The sequence below is a fragment of the Lethenteron reissneri genome, chromosome 17, assembly GCF_015708825.2.
Source record: "Lethenteron reissneri isolate LAM-NWPU_2019-01 chromosome 17, ASM1570882v1, whole genome shotgun sequence".
In the NCBI taxonomy this organism is placed as follows: Eukaryota; Metazoa; Chordata; class Hyperoartia; order Petromyzontiformes; family Petromyzontidae; genus Lethenteron; species Lethenteron reissneri.
The window spans coordinates 13247594-13269476 of NC_083795.1; the positions used below are offsets into that span (position 1 = coordinate 13247594).

Here is a 21883-nt window from a genome sequence, read left to right on the forward strand (position 1 = left end):
CATAAATAAACAAAAAAATTCACTCTCGAAAAGAAGCGCAACACCAAATCATCGCATCACGTGGGGAGAGGAGAGCGGTTGAGGTGCGAGTGAAGCCTCACCTTCTCGATAGTGAGCATGTAGAAGTTGCTGAGGTTCTTTTCGTGCGCGTACTTGATGCGCTTGCGACACTCCTCCTCGTCGATCAGCTCCCCCACGTACTCGTTCACAAACTCTCCCTGAAAGGTACATTCAAAACGAAGACGCAACGCAAAAATACAGACAGCTCGTATCTTTGCAAGTCAGGAGCGCCGCCCAACTGCTTTTTCAGCAAGGGCCAAGTGGAAAATCTCTCCGCTCCCAGCGGGCCGAGAGGTTCACGTGGAAACTTTTGAGCTGGGAATTCACGCCAGAAATAAACCACGATTGTGCCCAAGTGACCGAATGAGTGACCGAGTGAGTGAGCGTGTGAGTGAGCGAGTGAGCGTGTGAGTGAGCGTGTGAGTGAGCGTGTGAGTGAGCGTGTGAGTGAGCAAGTGAGTGAGCGTGTGAGTGAGCGAGTGACTCGAGTGAGTAGGCGAACAAGGTGGGGGGGGGGGGGTGGCACCTTACCTTGCGTATGCTGACCAGTGTGAGCAGCCCCCAGCCACGCCCAGCTGTTTTGACGATCTGCGAGGGAGGGTAGGCGCGCTTGGTGAACGCCTGGTTTTGGCAGCGGTCGCCCGCGGGGCACACGGACGGGTGGCACTCGTACTGAAGCATGCGGTTGAGGCACTCCGAGTCGAGGCCGCACGGAGACTCGTCCGTCGGCTTGCAGTTGCAGCGGGGGATTTCCGACACGTCTGCCGTGTACACCTGCACGCGCCCCACCGGCTTGTTGGCCTACGTGGGGGTTAGGGGGCACAGGGTGTGGGGAGTGTGCAATCAGGTTATCGAGAGGCACACGCTCGTTTGAAGTAGTACCGCACGCCTCTGTTTAAATTGCACACCAAGCTAAGTTTCGATTCCCAGAAGCGGTTCCTGCCCTTGTCTGCTTGACAATCCCACACTGACTGGCGTGACGTGCAGTAAAAAAAGAAGCCGCTGTAATGTACATGGCGTTAAGGTCTTCATCCAGCGGTGAATTTCATCAATTACAGAGCTCAGTGGGCCTTACCTGGTAAAATATATATATTTTACATAGTTTAGTTTGAATTATTACTTATTAGGCATGTCACAATTCACACCATAAAAGGTGTGCTAATAGGATATGTAGAGTCCATCGATAACTACTTGCTTCATGCAGATATGAAGAAATTCACTGTGTTTGGTTACATTAACTTAACGCTGCAAATATACATACTTCCAGGAAGCAGCATGAGCAAAAACAACGGAGACGAGCGTAAATATCAATTATGTCTACATTCTTGATTTGAAGCTTTCGTGACTGCAGGAATCCATACTCTTTGGTTCTTTCGGTAAAGTCACGTAGGTAGAAAAATAGATCACGACGTTTCGATCGCAACACAAGCAATCGTCATCAGGTGGAACAACCACAGCAAGAAGCCATCCAGATATATAAACACAGACACAACTTCAACCGAGAAGATGGGTACAAACTGAGCAATCATTGGAAGGACATTATTAACCAGGTAAAGTATTAACTGACTGATGTTTCCATCCTACCTGCCTATGTCAGCTGTTATTTCCGACTCTGTGTGTCTTTCTCTCTCTTTCTGTGCATCTCTCTCCGATCTCCAATCCAGTGACCCGGGTGCTGCCGCGGGGTCCACTTTCTGCCCTGCCTCCTTCCCCCCCCTTCTCTCTCCCCCTTACTGCCGAGGCCTACTATACACTACAATATACACTACACCACACCACACCATACACTACACTATACACTATACTATACACTACACTATATAACCTCGTGCCACGGCAGATCTCTCGCCTACTTCAGCAGTTTTTTCTTGCTGTGGTTGTCCCACCTGATGACGATTGCTTGTATTGCGATCGAAACGTCGTGATCTATTATTTTTCCACCTACGTGACTTTACCGAAAGAGCCCAAGAGTATGTATACATCACTGCAAATTTACAAGCAATACAAGTACTGGCAGACAAAATTGGAATATTCACCATTTTTCCATAAACGGCTGAATTAGGTAACATTTGCAAGCACAGCAGCAGCCACACCCACGTGTGTGGCGAATCAAAGCAAGTTCAAACTGCACTGTGGGTAGACGGAACACCATACAATGTGCTGCTTTGTAGAAGCGGAACCAGGCCTCGTTATAAAACAGGGTTGTGTTAAATAACAACTGGTAAGCCGGTAATCTTTTTCAGAATTGGTTCATCAACATGATCTATGCGCATTTCGTCATTTGTTTCCACTTTCCACTGTCTTGTGCCAATAAGCCTCAAGTAGTGCCACATCTTTCTGGCACCAATCTCTTATTATGTCATCGTCAAATCAGTCTCTGTTAGGTCTTCCCGGTTTCTTACATTTTCCCTGAACAACACATTAAAATTGGTTACTGGCTTTTAAGTGTCAAGACCTGGTTACGATATCCAGCGTAACGTGAGTAACGAATGCACCGTTTGATATGCGCGAATGTACAGAGCACAGGGGCTTGAATGCATTGGTCCTTTGTCTGTCAATAATAAGTTACGTGTGTGCAGCCATGCAAGTACTTGCTCACGCCACTGCCGGCTAAAAGGGCCTCCTGAATTTGATCTACTCTTCTATGCTGACCAATTGTCTTGGAGAGGTGGGTGTGCCCACACTTTACCCCACCACATGTGACTTGCCAATTGGCTAACTGTGCATTACTCATTCTTTGGTTCTTTCGGTAAAGTCACATTACTCATTTATATTGATGGGTGGACTGAGTTAATAAAATATTCCTATCGTGTCAACGTCCATGCAAGTCCAGGTGAGGTGCTAATAACCATGACAACATGGCAGCTCTCTTCCTTTCTCAACTAAAAAGGTAAACATTTTATGTTTAATATCCATTTTTCTACGTGTCAAAGTTGTTTTATACCGTTTTAGCTTCATTCGGTTTCTGATAAAGCAAAAACAACCCGATTTTAACCACCCTATTATAGATAACCCATGTTAATTCTAGATAATAATAAATGAAAGTAACTCAATTAAATCACCAATTTAATTGAGTTATTTTCATTTATTATTATTTTTTTACCTACGTGACTTTACCGAAAAAACCTAAGAGTATAACCCATGTCAGTTATGGTGCAACACCTTGTGTTATTTTGGAGGGGGCACTCAAGTTTTCCACATTGTGAGGCACGTAGCAGTCCAATAATTTATATATTTATAATGCTCACAATACGTCCTTTGAGATTCAATAATTTACTAATTATGCTGAACACTGTGACATTTATTTCATGGAACTAACAAAATTGTACAACAATAACGTGCAATTGCGACCTCCAAATCGTGACCATTATTAAAATCGCTGATGGGGTTGCACAACTCCACCGTGTGTCTGCGTCTAGGTGGGCCCGATGGGGGAAGTGTCGACGGCACCTTGATATGCTTGTAGGTGGGTGGCTTCCGTTCGCTGCGCTCCGTCTCCTGCGCCTCCCGCGTCTCCCTCTGGGCCTTCAGGGCCTGGTACCGAGCGGCCGCCTCCAGTAGTGCTGCAAGCACGCGGCACCTCAAGTTAGCGGTGCAAGACTCGGACGATACCAAGTCAAGAACATCTGGGAAACGGTGACAACGTCTGCCCCTCTGATGGCAGATCTGTCAAGGTGTCAGCACTGCGTTTGGCTGTTCATTGTCAAGCGGTTAAGTCAGCATAAGGTCCTTGAAACACACTTCTGGATTCAAACGCACTGTGCGAGTGCAGGTGTTCCAAGGCCTTTTAGCAGCCGCACCTTCGATTAGCACGGTTGGTTTCGTAAGGTGCAAAGGAAGTTCAACATACACACACAACCCGAACGCTCCTTCCTGGGAGAAATTCCCTATGCGAGCTCCCTTCTCATGCCAGCTCTCGACAGCAGCTGTCAATCTACCACAGCCAGGAGGATCCTCCACCTGGATAGAATCACAACTAGGTAAGGGCCCATCGAGCCCAGGGGTATCTTTTGGCAAGGGAGACTTTGAAAGAAACGAGAGGACAGGGTCAGTCAAAGAGAAAGTGCGCCATATGGCGCTTACGTATCTCTGGTTAGACACCATGTCATCGGTATTGGTATCCGAAGGTACCCCAGGAGAACTTGGTGGCAAAGCAAGAGTTGTGTGCTCATTGAGGATCTCAGTGTCTAAGTATATGTACATATACTTAGTCAAAAACAGATTTTGGGAAACTATAAACTCCGACAGGACCGAAATCATCACAATTTATTATTTACGATTAATACTGCGACACCCACATCGAGGGACTAGGTGATCAAATGACGACAGAGGGATAGGTTTCCTTTGTGGACGAGAGGATACATTTCAGGACACCAATTAAAGATAAAAATAAATGTAATGACGCTTACAATGCAAAACATCTAAACCACTGCACTGACATATATTGAAGTTCATGGGAGTGACTTCACAGGGACGCCATGATAGTGTCGGAGTGTAGATTACATTTTTTTGTCTCAATGAAGCTTCAAATTCGTTTCGTAGGAGCGCTTTACACACTGCTGAGGTGCTATGAGAAAACAAGGTGTTTTTTTTCAATCCATTTTCCTCCAAATTGGATAAAATTACAGGCACAGAAACAATGCTTTATGCGGGTATTCGCACAAAAGTACCACGTTTGAAAGTCTTGTTGAGGCAGTTCGTCTTGTAGTCGGTGGAGCCCTTGTCGCCCTCCATGTACGGAAACACGCGACCCTGCGTCGTCCAGTAGTAGTCGTGCGACCCAAAGAACTGCACGGGAAACTGCCCGACCGTGTGCTTGAGGTTCTGGATGTTCTGCGGGACATTGCGCGGCTGGCAGATCTCAGCTGGCCACCACCTGGCGCCGGCACACACACACGAGGGGAGTAGTCGTACCTTGGAACTCACTCGCCACGCCATGCAAAGCCACCACAAGCGCACATACGGCAACAACAGCTGTAAAAAATCCGGCCCTATTGTGGCAGGCTAAGTGAACTTTGAGGCCATCTGAAATGGCGAAGGCTTGCTACCAGGTCACAGGTGTTGTAGGTTACCCGAGACAACTGGCACATGCACCACCTGTGCTGTCGCCAGTGCCAATAGACACGCACACACATGCACGGTTGCTTGCTCGCACACCCACCTGTAGTTGCCCAACTTGACCCACACAATGTCATGATACTGTGGCTTCTTGCCAGCCCGGCATTCGGCACAGCACCAGGTGCCCTCTGGTGGTTCCATGCCCAGGCACTCGGGGTGGAAGGCGGCCGGGCACGACTCGCAGCACAGGAGACAGCCACCTGGCATCACATGCACGCACCGCACAAGCAACAAACGCCACCACGTCAACTGAATCGCTCCCCTCTCCCACACCGGGAGAGTAATCATTTAGCACGGTTAAATATTATTTTTAACATTTAATCACTGTGCTTGCTAAAAAAACATTCACATGTACAGGCTTCAAAATATGTACTTATACATTGTATGCGCATTTTTATCATTTAGATTTCCAGCAAATGTATATGAAACCTGATGGCATGACACAGACGATGCAGCACAAAGTTATCAGGCCATATCCAGTGATGTAAATGAAGGTGAACATCATTCAGTTTATATCCTTCGGTGGTTGTGCCTCTTGCCTTGTAATAACCAAATAGAATATTACATTTTACCGAATTTATGCGAGATACATTATTTAAAAACATGAAGATGTAAGTTCCACCAGGACCAACTTTTTTAAAGCGTACTCAATGAAGGTACGATGGGGTTGAATTTAAGTTTGTGATGTTTAGGACTAAGAAGGAGCCAATGAACTGAATGAATAAATAAATCACTGGCACGGTTCAACAGCTCTTAGTAAATCGGTTTGAATGCAAGCATGCTTGATGAAAATGGCATTTCAAGGACCACGTTGGGTTTACACCGCAGCGACCGAGATCGCATCGTCGCACTCCAGGGACAAAGGTGAAGAAGCAGCAAAGCACAACATTCGTGAGCCATCGTAACATTTTACCGCACCAGCACACACACACACGACAACTCATCCCCAGCCCCCACCCTGGCCACGACACGACAAACACAGTCGCAGCTTTGGAGCCATTAAGCCATGCACCGCCGCCACGCGATGATCGGTCATGGAGACAGCAATCAAGAGTCAAACTGGGGAAGGGAAGCCACACTGCAGTGCTGGTATACCGTAAAGTTTATTGTGTGGCGACACAAGCGGATGGTGCTCACCCCCCCCCCCCCCCCCCCACACCTTTGAAGGATATATGGGATCTGCATTGCCCAACTTTGACAGTTTCTCCCACCAGTGACAATAAAGTTTTCCGGTTTACATTTTACGTGCCGAATATCATTATTTCCATAAAACCGCAGTGCAGCATTAATACCAGTTCTCGAATTGGGGATTTTGAAAATCCGATGACCTAAGGCCCTGCAACAGTTGTCTTGAAAATCGAATACGCAACAGAATAAAGTCGAAAAACTGGTAGAGTGGTGGCAAAGTGATTAGCGCACTGCACTATGAATCCAGCAATCGTGATCTAGCAGTGCAATGACAAAGGGCTGTAAAATATAAAATCGTATTCTTTGCCAAGAAAAAGTACTGTAAAACCTCGCATCTGGTGCAACTGTCGAGTCCTGCACATATCTGTTCACCTTTAACACCAATGTTACCTGCAACACACAGACCAGAATCTAGGAAATGAACACTGCAATGCTAAACGCGGCTGGGTCGGCCTTGAAGGCGGCCCCGGTCATACTACTTCAGTTGACGTGAAACCTGGAACAACTTTGCGGCACTGGTGCCAACAGAGCAAGATGAGCCTCAGTCCTCAGTGTTGACTTATGGTCAAAACCGCAACAGTTCACTTTCTGGTCAAACTTTTACTCTGATAAAAGACAGGGAACACCAATAAAGTGTGGCATCTTGTCGTGATTTTTTTTAGTTTCGTGACCCCCGGTGATCTGTGTTGCAAACCAACTGCTGGGCAAGGCAGCTACAGTTTTCGGCAAAAACAAAAATCAGTTTAGAAGCCGTTACCCGACATGACGGCGCACGACGATTAGCCAATGGAAACTTTACGGTATGCAAAACAAGGGGAGGGGGGGAGCAGGGGTTATTTCGGCTGCCATGGAATTAGTCAAATTGTGAATGTCTCAGCTCAGAGAACAGCTGGCACGTTTACATTGTCACTGACCTTTTGAGAAAATGGCTAAAGGTGGAAATGTGTCAGCCGCTTTGGGTAGGTTTGGCCGAAATAAATGTTGTGCTGTTTGCGACGACTCGAAATAACCCCCGTGGAGTTAGACCTCGGATAACGAAAAACGATCTTCAACTGAATCAACATCGCTGGCCACGCACAACCTGAAGGGGGAAACTCTTAGTTGTCTTACAACCAATCAAAACACCAAGCTCAATTGTGTCAAGGGGGGTTTTTCAATATTGTCAGGCTTCGTGTTTGATAATCTTAAGGTTGAGAAGCCGATGAACAAGTTTCGCCAATTGGTTGAGGACCGCAGATGGAAGGAATGCCCTTCAGAGACAGCGTGACCAGCAGCCCAGATGTGGATTGACTATGGTAAGGGCATGGAGCAAGCAAGAACATGCCACTGCCATGTAGTAAACGGGGAGCGCGGTGTAGTGAAAAGTGGAGGCAAGAGGGCAAGGCAACAGCCAAAAAGCAATGGCAGTAAACATTTACCTTTCCCACAGGCCTTTGCTGCTGCTGCGGGGACTACGGGAATCATGGGTAACTTCCCAAGTTCACTGGATCTTTTGTATTCGCTCAATAGGTAGTGGGAACTTTGTTCAAAGAGAGCGGGGCCTGCATCGGGCAAAGGCGCTCCTATAACACCCGGAGAGACACAGGGGAAGGGGGAGGGAAGCTTACCCATGATTCCCCAAGACAGACTCACAATATGCAGTGCAACTCCGTTACACAGAGAACAAAAACCATGTGCATGTGAAAATAACGTGAAATAAAATACACAAACATTTAAAACACACAAACTAGAAAACACAAATGTATAAAGAGTGGAAAAACAGTTGTTAGTAAAGAATATTCTAATACTACCAAAATTAGTCAGGTGCATTCTACTCTTCTACTGAAGCATTTCAAAATCTGTGCAACACCTCATCTCCATTAGCAACTATGTTTTCGCGTGGCCACTATTATCACACTGTCGTAGACCAGGGGGTGAGCCCACACACCCACGCGTGGGGCTGTTGAGTGCAAGAAGGGGCTATGGGAAGCATCTGTTCCACAAGCATTCGCCAGGTCTGCAGATATGCTCTGAAGACCCAGCCACAACTGTCTGGAGCGAAACAGCAACGCTCGTAAAAACATAGCAATTGATTAAAAAGTGAATGAGGAAAGGAGTTCAGCAGCAGCACATTTTCTGTTACGTCACACCAGGCAGCTGAGGTGCAATCCGAGAGAACAGAAGAGACGGTGACAATTTCTCATTAGAATACGAAGCAGCTCGATACTCAACATGCTCTCTAACATATGCAGCACAGACATCACTGTACATTTAAACATTTAACCTCAACTGCATATTTCAGCATTAAAAGTATTACACGTACAGAAACTGAAACAAACTCGTGGAAAAAAATCTGAACACTGCCCTTAAAGTTATGTTTTAACAATAAAGCCCATCTCCATACAATTTGGCAACCAAAACAACAAGGGAAGCGTACACACGCCGATTTGCGATTATCAGAAGCGCAAGACAAGTAGCGGCCTCAGAGGCTGTATAGCTAAATTCCAACACACCACAACACAAGTCGAGAATTTCGCAGTTAGGACGGGGGGAGTGGAGGTGGTCATTTGGACGCCTCACCTCGCGAGCACAAGAAGCACCAGTTGACGTTGACATGCCACGTGTTATCCCGTTTGTTTGGCGCGAAGTGGCCGCTGCACACGATGCTGTATGGAGACAGCACCTTGCTCCCCGCCGCCAAACAGCTGTCTGATGTGTGGTACGCCACGGGGCAGCGCACGCACCGCTGCATTCTCCCTGCGGCACGCGCGGGAGAGATGGGAGGAGAGACGTGCAAGCTGTACTCGAACAGGGCGCACGCTGCACGAGACTGGGGTGTGTCAGGGTCGCTCACCGACGAGGGGCTCCCTGTTCAACAAAAAAAAGTAGTTCTCTCCCCCACTTTTATCCCCATAATGCTGCTGGTGTCATGTCCATTTCGACTTCTTTCAGAGACATGACATTGTAACTGCAAGGGAACATCGGTTCTTGTTTGACCCTTACTGCTGCCCGATGGCAAAGAAGATGTCATCGGGCTCCGGTGCTACACGGTGGGCAGCAGAGGGCAGTGGGGCAAAATCCATTGATGTACTGTACTTTTTTTAATGCTCCCACATCTTTGTTACCCCCAACTTCATCAAGCTGCACTGACCATGTATTTATGTACGAAGAACGTATTTCGCACCGTACGCAGCCAACCGTGCTAATCAGTGTGGTAATGTATGGTCAAATAATCCATATGATCCCACACGGTGTGCGGAAATCCTCATCTAACACTGTACACGTGCCTTAACATTGCACACATGTTGCAAGCCCACATCTTTCCACCCTTCATGGTCGCCCTCACTCCCTACCGCGACTGGCCCGGCTGCTGGCAGGGTAGGCCAGGTGGCAGGACAGGCAGACATGCAGCGGGCAGCGGAATCTGCGGCCCTCGAACACGGCGGCCGAGGAGCGCTGCACGCACTCCTCGTGGTAGAAGCGGCCGCAGCTGGAGACGGCGCAGCGCCGCACCTCCGCGCCCGCACATTTACACGCGAAGCAAACGTGCAATCCTGCCAGCGCGCGACAGCACCACCCCCATGTGAGCCACAAGACTCGTACCGACACGGAGCAAAAAAGCTGCACATGTTCTGATCGCATGCAATTCTCTTCCATTTGCACATCAGCTATTTGCAATGAATTAAGAAACTTGTTAAGAGTGTTCGTCTGTCACGTGGCAGGCACCTGTGGAGCATTCGTTGCACATGACTTTGTCGCCAGGCGCTGTTTGAACGCCCAGGCATTCCACGTGAAACGTCCCGCAGCACTGGCCCTCGCAAGAAACCAAGGAGCCACCAGTCTTTTCGCACGCCTGTGGTCAAAGACGATGCCAGAGATGTTAGCCAGCTATTTGATTAATTTGGGCTCTTGGGTTTGTGCTTGCACACCACTGCCAACACAGCCCCTGGAGTATTATTTACATTTAGGGTTTTGTCTTAACCTTGTTTCATTCTCTCATTGTGTTTTTCCCCTCGACTTCTTTGCAAAAGATAAACTATTGGGTTTTACCTACTAATATTGACCCGATATATATACCAGTCAGTTTCTCTTACTGGAATTTATTAGGAAACATTTTTTTGGGTATAGTTTTCTGGTCATGCGAATATATCAGGATCTTCCTGATACCGAGTCTTGAGACTCGGTGCGGCTTTCCTGGGTGAATAAAGAGCATATTTTGCGCTCCACACTATTGTATGCATCTTGAGACGCAGTTGCAATTATATATTTTATAAATAAACCATGTTGGGCATAAAATACGTATGATTAAACTTGTAACCATCTCAAAGGATTCTTACCTTCTAAACAATGTTTTTTTTATTCATGTTCCACGCCTTCTCAAACTCACACTGAATAGCATGAAGTATGTTCAAATAACCCCATGATCCACATGGCATGGTGAGCGCCCTTAGACAGCAGTGGATCAGTATGTATATAAAGCTGTCTCCATACAGCATGAAAAAAACCTAATGTAACGTGATTTAACCTCACCCGGCATGACTGGGTCTGTACAACACCTGAAACACACATGCATGAAATTACCAGGCAAAGGGCATCTCGCTTGCTACTGCCTCGCTTGCCCTCGGACTGCGAGTCTTCGCTTCCTTCTTGGTAGACAGCCTCACCCTGACCCGCCGGTGAAGCCTGTGAGAAACACAAAGATCCCCCCGTGGAGCATTTAACAGACTGGTAGCGAGCGCCTATTAAAGCCAGCACGGTGCACTAGGTGGTGGGTGGTGTGTCCAGAACTATGCCCAGGTGCTTTTGTTTCTCTAGTGCTGGTGTTTTTACACCACACCAGGAAATAATTTAAGGTCTGGTCAGCCAAGGGGAGTCCCACAACCGGTTATATCATTGGCCAATAATGTGAGCTGTCGCAAGCAGCCGAATCCTGGTCGCTGGGTTCATAGCAATGTGTTAACCACTATGCCACTGCTACCCACCGCATGACACATTCACACATGTGCATATACACATGCAACATCAGTCACGCTCATCCAGAACTCAAATATATAGAACGTGAGCTAAAGCTTCAGAACTGTGGGATTCCACTGGTGCCAACTTTGAAAAGTCAAAAACAGAATGCTCAGTCAAATGAAAAAAACCTGGTAGCTGCAGAATGCTGTCCTGGCTATTGCCAAACTGGGTGTAGCGGCACATGCCTGCGATTCTGCACGTTTGAGGTAACGGTTGGTGGATCATGGATATTTGTCAAACTCCAAAAGTCACCAGAAAATGGCAGTACAGCAAGTGAGATAGTGAACCAGTGTTTGCGGACCATTGAATGTTTTTTCCCTCCCATAAGCAAACCACTCATTAAAAGAGGAACTGGTCAAGCATCTCAATGTAGGAACATACTGATGAATGTTCTTCAAATTCAGTAAGATCTTCCTGGATAAATAAGTGGCGGCATTATTAGGCATGCAACCATTTCTCAAAACAAAACAGGAACACGGGGATTAGAGAACATGTACAAGTTGGAGATATATTGCTTGTTAAGAATGGTGAGCTTGGGCAGCACACGTTGCCTAAAGCTATGGATGGCCGGTGGTCGAGATTAATAATAGCCAAGGGAGGGAAACACACCTCAGAGGAGGTCTACTATGGAGATGAGATGACATTAGCTGGTGTGCAGGAGATAGATGGATTGTTATTTCGTGAGATCATGAGAAATGGCGACAGTGGATAGATCATGTCTGATGATGAGTTCGCGGAACACGAATGGGAAATAAGTGAGCGAGTGAGCATTACCTCTGCGTCCGGGGGAAGTGCCCCCTCCTCATCACACTCCGAGGGGCTGGTGGAGTCCGTGGTGGATGCTCGGCTCCTCTTTTTCAGCGGTTTGCACGCGTCTGACAGCTTCGCCACCACTGCAGGCGACAGCGATGCAGGTTTGTCAAGATTTAAAAGCAAGCAGTGGCACCTGCATGCGCACACAGCGAGGTGACTCCTCTTTAACGTGTCTTGTGTGCATGTATAGCCCTTTTTTCTCAATCCATGGCTGGATGATAGCCTCCCCATGCCGTGCGGGTCACGGATTACTGAACCATACTTCACCACGCTAGATCGTGGGAGTTGGTGAAGGTGGGGAGCAAAGATCTGGAAGCATATAAGCAGAGAACAATGGATTTTGCTGTACTGCCCTCTGCTGTCCACTAAATAGCCCCGCAATCTACAACAATTGTGAAACATGGCGGTCACCTCTCCCAGCACTATTCCGGCTCAAATACGCTTAGCTGCTGAGACGTGCCGGGGAATGGGTACATTATTGGTGATTTAGTGAGACAACACACCTTTTCCCGATTGAAAGCGTGAAGTGTGATAGAAAGAAAAGAAAATACTCATGTCACATCTTGCGCTGTAACCGGCCATGGTTCACATTTAATTTTCAAACTTCACTTTACATTAACATGCTAATCTCTCACATTAACATAGCCACTTCCGTGTCCTCGTCGAGGAGGCCGCTCTCCGATCTTACATTTACATGCTAATTTCTCACATTATCACTCGTGTTGCGCCCGAAACGTCACGATTTATTTTATTTTATACCTACGTGACTTTACCGAAAGAACCAAAGAGTATGGATTCCTATAGTCACGAAAGCTTCATATCAAGATTGACTCTCCCCATGTTTGATAAAATGTTAAAGTCGATTTAACCAATCTTGAAACAAACTCACCTGGCTGTACAGAACCCACAGGCACAAACGAGGAGAGGGACTTCCCCTTTTCAGCCAACGTGGGCAAGACTCCAGTCTAGTGAAAACACATCAGGTATCAAGAGCCAATCGGCAAACACTCTTTTAATATTTGTGTTAATGCAGGGGAACATTAAACAAAAGGAGAAAGTGTCGTATTACGAACAATGAACCAAAGCGTAGCTTTCCCCAATGCCTTTAAAAGTTTGCAGATTTGCCGATTGCGGACAATTTGAAGAATGTAACCCCCTGCGATGGGCAAGGTTTTGGTGTTTTTCTAATGTCACTGGTAGACTGGAATAGGCAAGTAACTTGTAGCCACGGCCATTTAAAATGGTATAATGCAAGTGTGGCCGGTGCATAAGGTCCTTTGGTACAAATGGTGAAACACTACAAAAATAATTTTAGTATGTAATTTTTTGCTGAAATAAATATTTTTTTACACAAAATTGTGTGCCTGTCATAGATTACTCGTTGCCCTGAACTTTTTTTATATTAACTCCGGACACCACTACACAGTGCAAGCTTGTGTGGCATTGTGCGGCAGTGTTCTGTACCAAGATAATTATAGACCGGGCTGAAACAAAGTGGGGGTCATACATTTATTGGCAAGAGGTTTGCATAGTGGCAGAACAGTGTTGAATCGTGATGCCACACTCCCCATACCTTTGGCTCCTTGCGTACCCTCTTGCGCGGAACACTCTCCTCTACACCAGACTCTTCTGTTTGCGGCCTTCGCAGCAAGGAGGCCTGGCTCTCTGCTCCCACCACTGTGCGGAGAAATGCACGCATTTAAGCACAAGTCCGATGTGGCAGCGATGAAGGTAGCTGGGTACATGCCCTCAGAAGAATGAGCATTGCAAGCAAACCTGATCACAATTTTAGTTTTATAGCGGAAAGGCAAAGCCGCTCTGCTAAAGCAGGAAGCCTTTAAAAAGCAGTATTTCTCAGATCCAGTTCTTGTGAGCTAACATGGTTCACCTTTTACACGTTTACCAGTCCCTGGCATTCCAATTAAGTCATTACATGCTGAACGCTCTTCATTATTGCTAAACAAGTCCCACGTGACACTGAGGGGCTTCATTATCAGCGTGCTGTGCTACCAGGGACAAAAAATAAAGATGCCCCATATATCATTCAACAGACTGTTAGAGATAAGTGCTGTTAATGAGCACCTATGAAAGCCAGCAGGGTGGGGGTGAGTCGCCAACACCATGCCTGACCGCCTTTGTGTCCCCAGTGGCAATGATTACACACTGAACCAAGTACTCATTTGAGACTGAGTCGACCTAGGGGAGGCCCAGGTCAGGTTCAGAAAATCGTCACTGGTGTTGGCTGTGAGTGGGAATCAAACTCGTCTCGCCAGGTTCATAGCGCAGCATGCTCACCGCTGCACTACCACAAACCAGGAACATGCACGCGCACACACAAGATCTCAAACTTTATTTGAATGAGCTCTGTAAGTGACATGGCACGAACAGCTTGTAACCAGTTAATTTGTAATTTAACAGAATAATATTGGTCAAGCTGGAAAAAACATAATATGGTGTTTGAAAACATATTTTGGTAAATGTGTAACTGAATTTGCACCAGCTGTGGGTTGGGCACCTTTGACCAAGGAAGACTCTCTCTTTTTGGGGGGCGAGTTCATGCCAGACGTGGCGGCGTGATACGAGCCAGGCACCATTGACCCAGCGGTGCTCGCGAATTTGGATTTGTAGCGCGCGCGCTGCTTCTCCGTCAGCGTCTCCCACTGCGTCATGAGCGCCTCCTCCACCTCCACTGGGGACAGTTCCGGCTGCTCCTGCACCAGCTGGGCAGGATGGAAGACAGCACACGAGGGTGCACAAACACACAGGCCATGCATCAGGATATATGCAAACACAACAAACGCATGTGAAGGACTTTCGACATTCAGGGTCATAAGACGGTAGAGCACCAAGATCAAAGCTACACAACTGAGGTAGGTGGATTGACCAAAATGATGAAGGGCTACATGTTACCATCCTTGTGAGGAATGTGTTGCTATGTAATGTATATCCATCTCCCTGGCTAATGAGAATTTAGGCTGAGAACAGAGCTCTCAACAGGCTTGTTGTTCTTGGAGCTCTGGTGGAAGTGAGAAAGAATGTCAAAATGTGCGTGCAAAATATTTTGCCCGTAAATTAAAGTTAACCTCATATGCAAGCTAATGATAGCATGAGCGCGTATGCATGTACACAATTACATAATAATAGACCGATGCCAACAGTGCACTGCCACTTGATTTTCAAGGCTAAGAGCCAGGGCATTAGGTTTACCTGTTCGCGATGCTTCTGGCAAAAAACAATGAATCGGGCGGCAGAGGCATCACTCTTCCTGATGCCACGCTTCTTCTTCGGCGTGAGGCCTCCCCCGCCGCCAACCCCATTCGTGTGTTCTCGGGCCCTCCTGACCTCGTCATTGCCAACATCATCACGCTCCTGCCCAGACACCGAAGCCGCCGTTGGGCTGCTTCCACCATCCAGCTTCCTGCGGTGGGAGAAAGAGACGACGACATCAAGATTAACACTGCCACTTGAGTGGGAAGGCAGCACAATCTACGCATCCATGGCATCGTCGTTGCACATTATGAAAACTTCTATGTAGAATCGTGGAGGAATGTTTAATGTAAGTTGAGTTACAATAATGTTTTAAAAGGAAACTATTACATTCCAATTATGTAATTACATATGTATCTTTTACCACCACATTTCAAGAAGCCAAAAAATATTACTGATACATACTTCTTAAACACGGCATCTTGAAAGTCTAAATCCATGATACTTAAGAGTATATATGTATAGGTAGGTCAGTATTTAAAATATATTGTTCTATTGGCATTACATTCTGAGATGAAGTTATTTTTTCCATAAAAAAAACTGAGTGTAGCATCACCATTTTAGAGAACAGCCTCTGAAAAATTATATAACACAATTACTTCGGAGATCACTTTGATTCCCCATAAACCACACGAGTGCATTCACCTTCTCAATTGCATTACTACAAACGTATTTGTAGCATGGCACTCAAACTGAAACTCTACAATATTCTAAGAACTGGAACATGTTGAAGTCAATGATGGTTTTGTGATACCATCAAACGTTTACATTTGAGAAGCCAGTTTAATCAGCTCTCAATTCTGACACAATATAAAACCCTCGAGCCATCTGACATCCTCAACAGCAAGGTGAAATTTGACATGAGGTGAGGCGGTCAGAATTCATTGACATATTCTCCGCGTTTGTAATAGACCATATTTCTCACCTGTCTAACTCATTCCTCATGTCGTGCATATCAACCGCATCAACTTCGAAGTCCACCGAGTCCTTTGACTTTCGCTTTCGTGTCGAGGAAGGCGGTTGTCCCTTGTTGGGGCCCTTATCCTTGGGCTTCACGTCGAAGTAGATAAAGGTGAACTTTTCGTTCCGCTCCTTGTGGCACAGGGCGGCTGCCTCCTCCGCCTCAGCAATGCCCACGAACCACTGAGACCGCACGCGCGAAGCCATCGGCTTCAAGATCTGCGGTGAGTGCGCGAAACATAAATATCCCCCAAATAGCCTGTAATACTGTTTAGGCAAGCGCTGCTACAGCGAGCACCTATGAAGGCCGGCACGGCACACGAGGGGGTGGGTAGCCAATGCCCCGCCTGGCCGCCTTTGTCTCCCCAGTGGTGATGTTTATACACTGCACGAGGTACTCATTTGAGGCTGAATAGACCTAGGGGAGGCCCATGCCCAGTTCAGATAATCGTCATTCGTGTGTGTCGCGAGTGGGAATCGAACTTGGCTCGCTGGGTTCGTAGCGTAGCAAGCTAACCGTGACACTACCACGAACACGACACACACACGTGGTAAAAGATTCAGCAGCCATTGCTCACCCGGCTCCGACAAGCACGCACGTTGTAAATAAAAATATGCGCTCCCTTGGTGGATTTTGGGTAATAAAAAAAAACAAGTGTCCGCATCATTACTAAAAACATTGATAAAATGTTTAACTCCATCGACGAACGGGCCTTATGGTGAGCTAAAGTTGAAAAAAGTTGATGGTTTGCTTTACTCACACAATTGCAAATCACTCGTCCAAAACGCTAACTGGTCTTTGGGAGTGAATGGTATATTTATATTGGCCGTTAACCATCTTCCATGATAATTTAAGAAGTCATAAGAGAGGGTGATGCTCCTGCGGAGGACTTCTTGGCACTTCAAGCCTCGCCCATCGCCCCCACTGATGTCCTCTTCTCCCCCCCCCCCATGTGTGCAGATACTACTGGGTTGTACCTCAAAGTTCCTTAGAAGACGATGGCTTGTGTTGTTATCGAAAAGTCGTGATTTATTTTGTTTTATTTCTACCTACGTGATTTTACCGAAGGAACCAAAGAGTATGGATTCCTGCAGTCACGAAAGCTTCAAATCAAGACTCATTAGATATTTTTAATTTCACCCTCCATCCATGTACGCAACTATCAAAACTCTAAACAAATGCTCAATAAATGGAAAATTATGTATTTATGGATAATGGATGAAACAATAATTATCAATCATACTGGTTGTGGGATTAGTCAGTCTCCCAAGCACCAAATAGGTCCTCTTGATTTCCTGAAATTTTGAAATGTCTGATGCAAAGAGAAATGTAAAAAAATAGATTTTTCAGTGAAGGTATTTTACTCACTAGTACTGATGCACAGTACTACTTAAAAGGCCAACACCTGTTTACCACCAGCCCTGACCAAATAAAACAGACCAGTCAGACTGAGACATGTCTGAACAGTGGGAAGGGGACAGATGTAGGCATATATGCCTGAAAAATAAATCTGGACTCTATTATATGTAGGGTGTGTAGACATATGCCTACAAAAGACATCTTTTTTTGGGGGTGGTGTGGGGAGTGAATGTTCTTTTTGGGGGGCGGGTGTCAATAATTGTTGTAAACGTGTTGGATCAATTTTTTACCCCCACATCTGGGGGGGTCGGGGTCCACTTTCTATAATTTTTTGATTAAGGCCTTCTGAAAGGCTCTTATCATTTAGTTCACGGACCAACGGAACGCTGCGCTTTTCTAATAAATGGTCAAGTCAGCTGTCATCACTATGATTAGACATTTTTTCTGTATATAATATTGCATTTCCTTTCACAAACATCATCTCAGCAACATAGTAAATGATTAAAAACATTACATTTACACACAACTACAATTGCTGCTACTTGCCACCCAGTTTCCAAGATGTCACCACAGCACTTGTGTCAAGCTAAGTGCACTTTAAGACCACATGGCATGGTCAAGGCCTGCTGGTTGGAGGACATACGCAAGTATCATGGTTTAACAGACCACAATAACTCCGAGACAACTGCAATCCCCACTTAAAGACTACTATATTCGCTACCCGGCACTTCTTATTGTCACGAGTCTCTCCTCCACCGCTGCCACGTGAAACTTAACACTCTAAAGTCACCTAAAACCACAAATGTAAACACGTCACCATTCTTGCGTGCAATTACATGTCTGTGCAATATAATGACAGCATTAATATGAAGAGGGCGGACGAGAGGATTCACCTTGGTTCTCTCGCTGGCCGAGGGCGTACGCTTGGCCAGCTCGGAGACCAGCAGCTCGTACTGCTCCCTGCTGGAGAACATCACGAGGGAGCGGTAGCACACCCACGCTCGCTCTGCGGCTTCCCCGAAGAACTGCACATGGTACTGCCTTGTGAAAGACTTCACCTGCCCTACTGAGCGGGAATTGTACCAGGGTTCCAAGAGGGAGAGTATGGGGGGAGGGGGAAGAGAGTTGACAATTGTTATGATCTGGAGTATCGATTTAATAAAAAAATTGCATTTTCTTTCTCTCGGTTTGTATGATGTAATATAAGGATTTGCATACAATTTACTCCAGCCTCGACTTTGCTTGGTAAAAAACATCATTGGTATAATTGTACCATTGCAACATGAATACTCAGAAAACCTTTGATGTTGTATTATAACATGTGATCATCTTAAAAACAGCTCATAACTGACTCAAAGATAAAGAGCCCTTATCTTTGCAAACAAAAAAATCACAAGGTGGATTTTAAACATAACACATAATTAAGAAACTGGTCTACAATTCTATTTTGGACTGTACCAAATGTCAAAAACAACGGTTTGTACATTCCTTTATCCATCATGCCAAATATATGTGAAAAAAATCTGTTGGATACAACATTTAAAGTCTTAAGAACAAGAGTGCCGACATCTCCAATTGAAGTGCATTCCTTGACTAGTATGGGGTGCCCACCTTTGACGCGCATGTGTATGCCCAACTTGGGGTCACAGGACACCATGCAGGGCCACCACGGGTGCCCGCTGATCTTGGCCCACACCACATCTCCGATGGAATACAGGTCCTGCACACACGCCACATCAACCCTTGCTGCCTCCTTACTTATTTCAGCAAGGAGCTATTATGTTCAATAATCAGTGTGCCAGGAAACTTGCACGAGTGATGCAAAGACTTTGCACCACACGTTAATTTTGGGTTGAGCTAGCCATAAAAAAACCCACATGATACAACTGCTAAATTTAAATGGTGCAAATTATGTTGAATGTGAGTCACTGGGAATACTAATATTTTGCACTTATTTATCACACTTACACCGTCCCAAACCACAACATGCACACATGACAATCCACGTAGGCAGGACTGACATCTGCAGGATGGTATTGTATTTGGGAATTGAATCCAGAACACTATTAACGTGTTTTTTTATAACCATATAAAGTCATTCACAGTTTAATCACACAGATTCAGAATTACTGGGAAATATTAATTTGGTAATGACCACAAAAATAAACCTGGTTTATACCCTTTCACATGTTTTAACAGACCTACTCAATTTATTTGACAGCAAACTTTAAGCATGACATTGCATTCCAAGATGACCATACAAAAACATGCAAACCCCCCCCCCCCATAAAAACTCACGCTGTTTTCTTGTGGAGACAGTAGAACAGGTGGCTTGTCGGCAGACAAGGGAGGAGTTGTGGGCAACGGCGGGGTTGATGGACGCACCGGCTGTGCAGGCAGGACACATGCACCCACAGGGTGCGATACGGGTGGTACCGATGTACCCGACCCAGGTGGAGCCTTTCACAGGCTGCAGCTTACGTGGCCGGCCCTTAGTCCGTACCAACGTCGACTGTTTGACGTCTGCTGCCGTAGCTGCCGAACTCTCTTTCGGCTGCTGCTGCTGGCCAGGCTGCTCGGGTGTCACCACCAGATCCCCGCACAGTGAGGACTCAAATAAGGCCTTTCCGTTAAAGTAGGTCTTCGTGATCTTCAGCTTGATCTCTGGGGACCCGGATGCTTTTTCTGGCGTGGGCTGCGAGTGAGGTGGTGTCTGGCACCCAGCCACTGTTGGGGAAGGCAAGAAGCTGAGCTTATGCATGTATCTTGAACTTATTTTGCACCATACGTAGTCAACCATGCTAATCGCAGGTGCTCACTAGGTAGACTATCAACCCACCCCACGTTTTAGAAACCTCCACTACTACATCCCACACATTCAATCTACAAAGTGTGATGTGTTGTCCTGGTGGATTGTGGGTAAAATAATAATAGGCAAGGGTGTTTCACCGTAAGTCTATGGGACTTTTGGACCAATGCTTTCCAGCAACATTTGTTTAGGCAACAAAAGCCTGGAAATTAGTGGTCCATAAGCTCAATGTTGTTAAGGCTAAATCTTATCTTACTTTCACCTTTAACGGTTAACTTATCATCACGCATAATTTGCAGACTTAGATTAGTACACTTCACAGTGTTATATGAACTGGCAATTTTTTTACGTCAACACCACTTTCTTTAAAATAATATTTACGGACATCTATCGAAGGCATGTGTACAACGTTACAACACTGTGGAAGGTTTTTCAAACGACAGCAAGGCAGGCTCACCAACAGTGAGGCCTGGAGGGTCACTCTCCATCTCTCCTCCGTTGGGGATCTGTGCCACCGCCTGCTGCAGGGCCACCAGTGGGCAGTGCCCGTTAACCTTGCCCATAGCCCTGCCGTTCTCCTCTGGGAGGCCCCACGGGCCAGCAGTGCCCTCCATGGTGGCCCCGGCAGCCCCGGCCGCCACGCAGCCTTCCCGGGTTGCTCGTGGCCCCCCCACAGGGACAGCAGCACACGCAGAGCGTTTGCCTTCCTCAGACAGCGGAAGAACGTTTCCCATTATATGACGTCGCTCCATCTCAAGCGCAACTCCTCATTGATCCCTAAAGTAACAACAGAAGTGCATGGCAAGCATTAGGATGAAGAGTGCCTCGTAGGACCGTCGCTTAAATAGTGCGAAACTCATCCATACAGGACGTGTACAAGTTTCAGTGCAGTAGACTTGTAAGGTAAACTAGTCACGTTCCATCACTCACGCACCGCCTGATTAGTTTACTAAAGCCGAAGGCAATGGCACGTTTATGTCAAAGTCTTCACCTGTCATCAAACAATATGGCACTGCCACAAATGGGGCCAACAGCGAGCTGGCTGCTCATTCGCTCGTCATTTTTTCACGAATTATGCAAATCTGCAATATTATATTTCTCTAATCTGTTCACTCAGCTTAGCGGAATCGATGTTAAGGCATCCGTCCAGTCAGCCATAGCACCAAACCAGGTTTTAGCTTTTAGTTTGTAAAACACATAGTTGATTTTGGATCCATGGAGCGCAGAGGAACTAATAGTACCTCGGCTAAAGCTTCAAGTCCTTCAGGGGGCTCCCCTCTCCGCATCACGTCCAAATGCCGGCCGGCTGCCAC

At 46.4% G+C, this 21883-nt stretch overlaps 1 protein-coding gene across 1 annotated transcript in view; it reads right to left on the reverse strand.

The window, feature by feature from the left end:
• LOC133343520 (histone-lysine N-methyltransferase NSD2-like) overlaps nt 1–21883 on the reverse strand; it is a 31749-nt gene that overhangs the window by 7449 nt on the left and 2417 nt on the right. Inside the window, 22 exon segments of the mRNA XM_061553189.1 lie at nt 102–218; nt 592–861; nt 3511–3623; nt 4731–4936; nt 5222–5378; nt 7785–7928; nt 8926–9102; nt 9699–9899; nt 10072–10198; nt 10927–11028; nt 12136–12254; nt 13064–13139; nt 13748–13851; nt 14690–14894; nt 15382–15592; nt 16367–16620; nt 18655–18827; nt 19373–19481; nt 20060–20218; nt 20220–20488; nt 21028–21347; nt 21812–21876. Coding sequence (XP_061409173.1) covers nt 102–218; nt 592–861; nt 3511–3623; nt 4731–4936; nt 5222–5378; nt 7785–7928; nt 8926–9102; nt 9699–9899; nt 10072–10198; nt 10927–11028; nt 12136–12254; nt 13064–13139; nt 13748–13851; nt 14690–14894; nt 15382–15592; nt 16367–16620; nt 18655–18827; nt 19373–19481; nt 20060–20218; nt 20220–20488; nt 21028–21322 — 3588 coding nt within the window. The 5' untranslated portion in view covers nt 21323–21347; nt 21812–21876.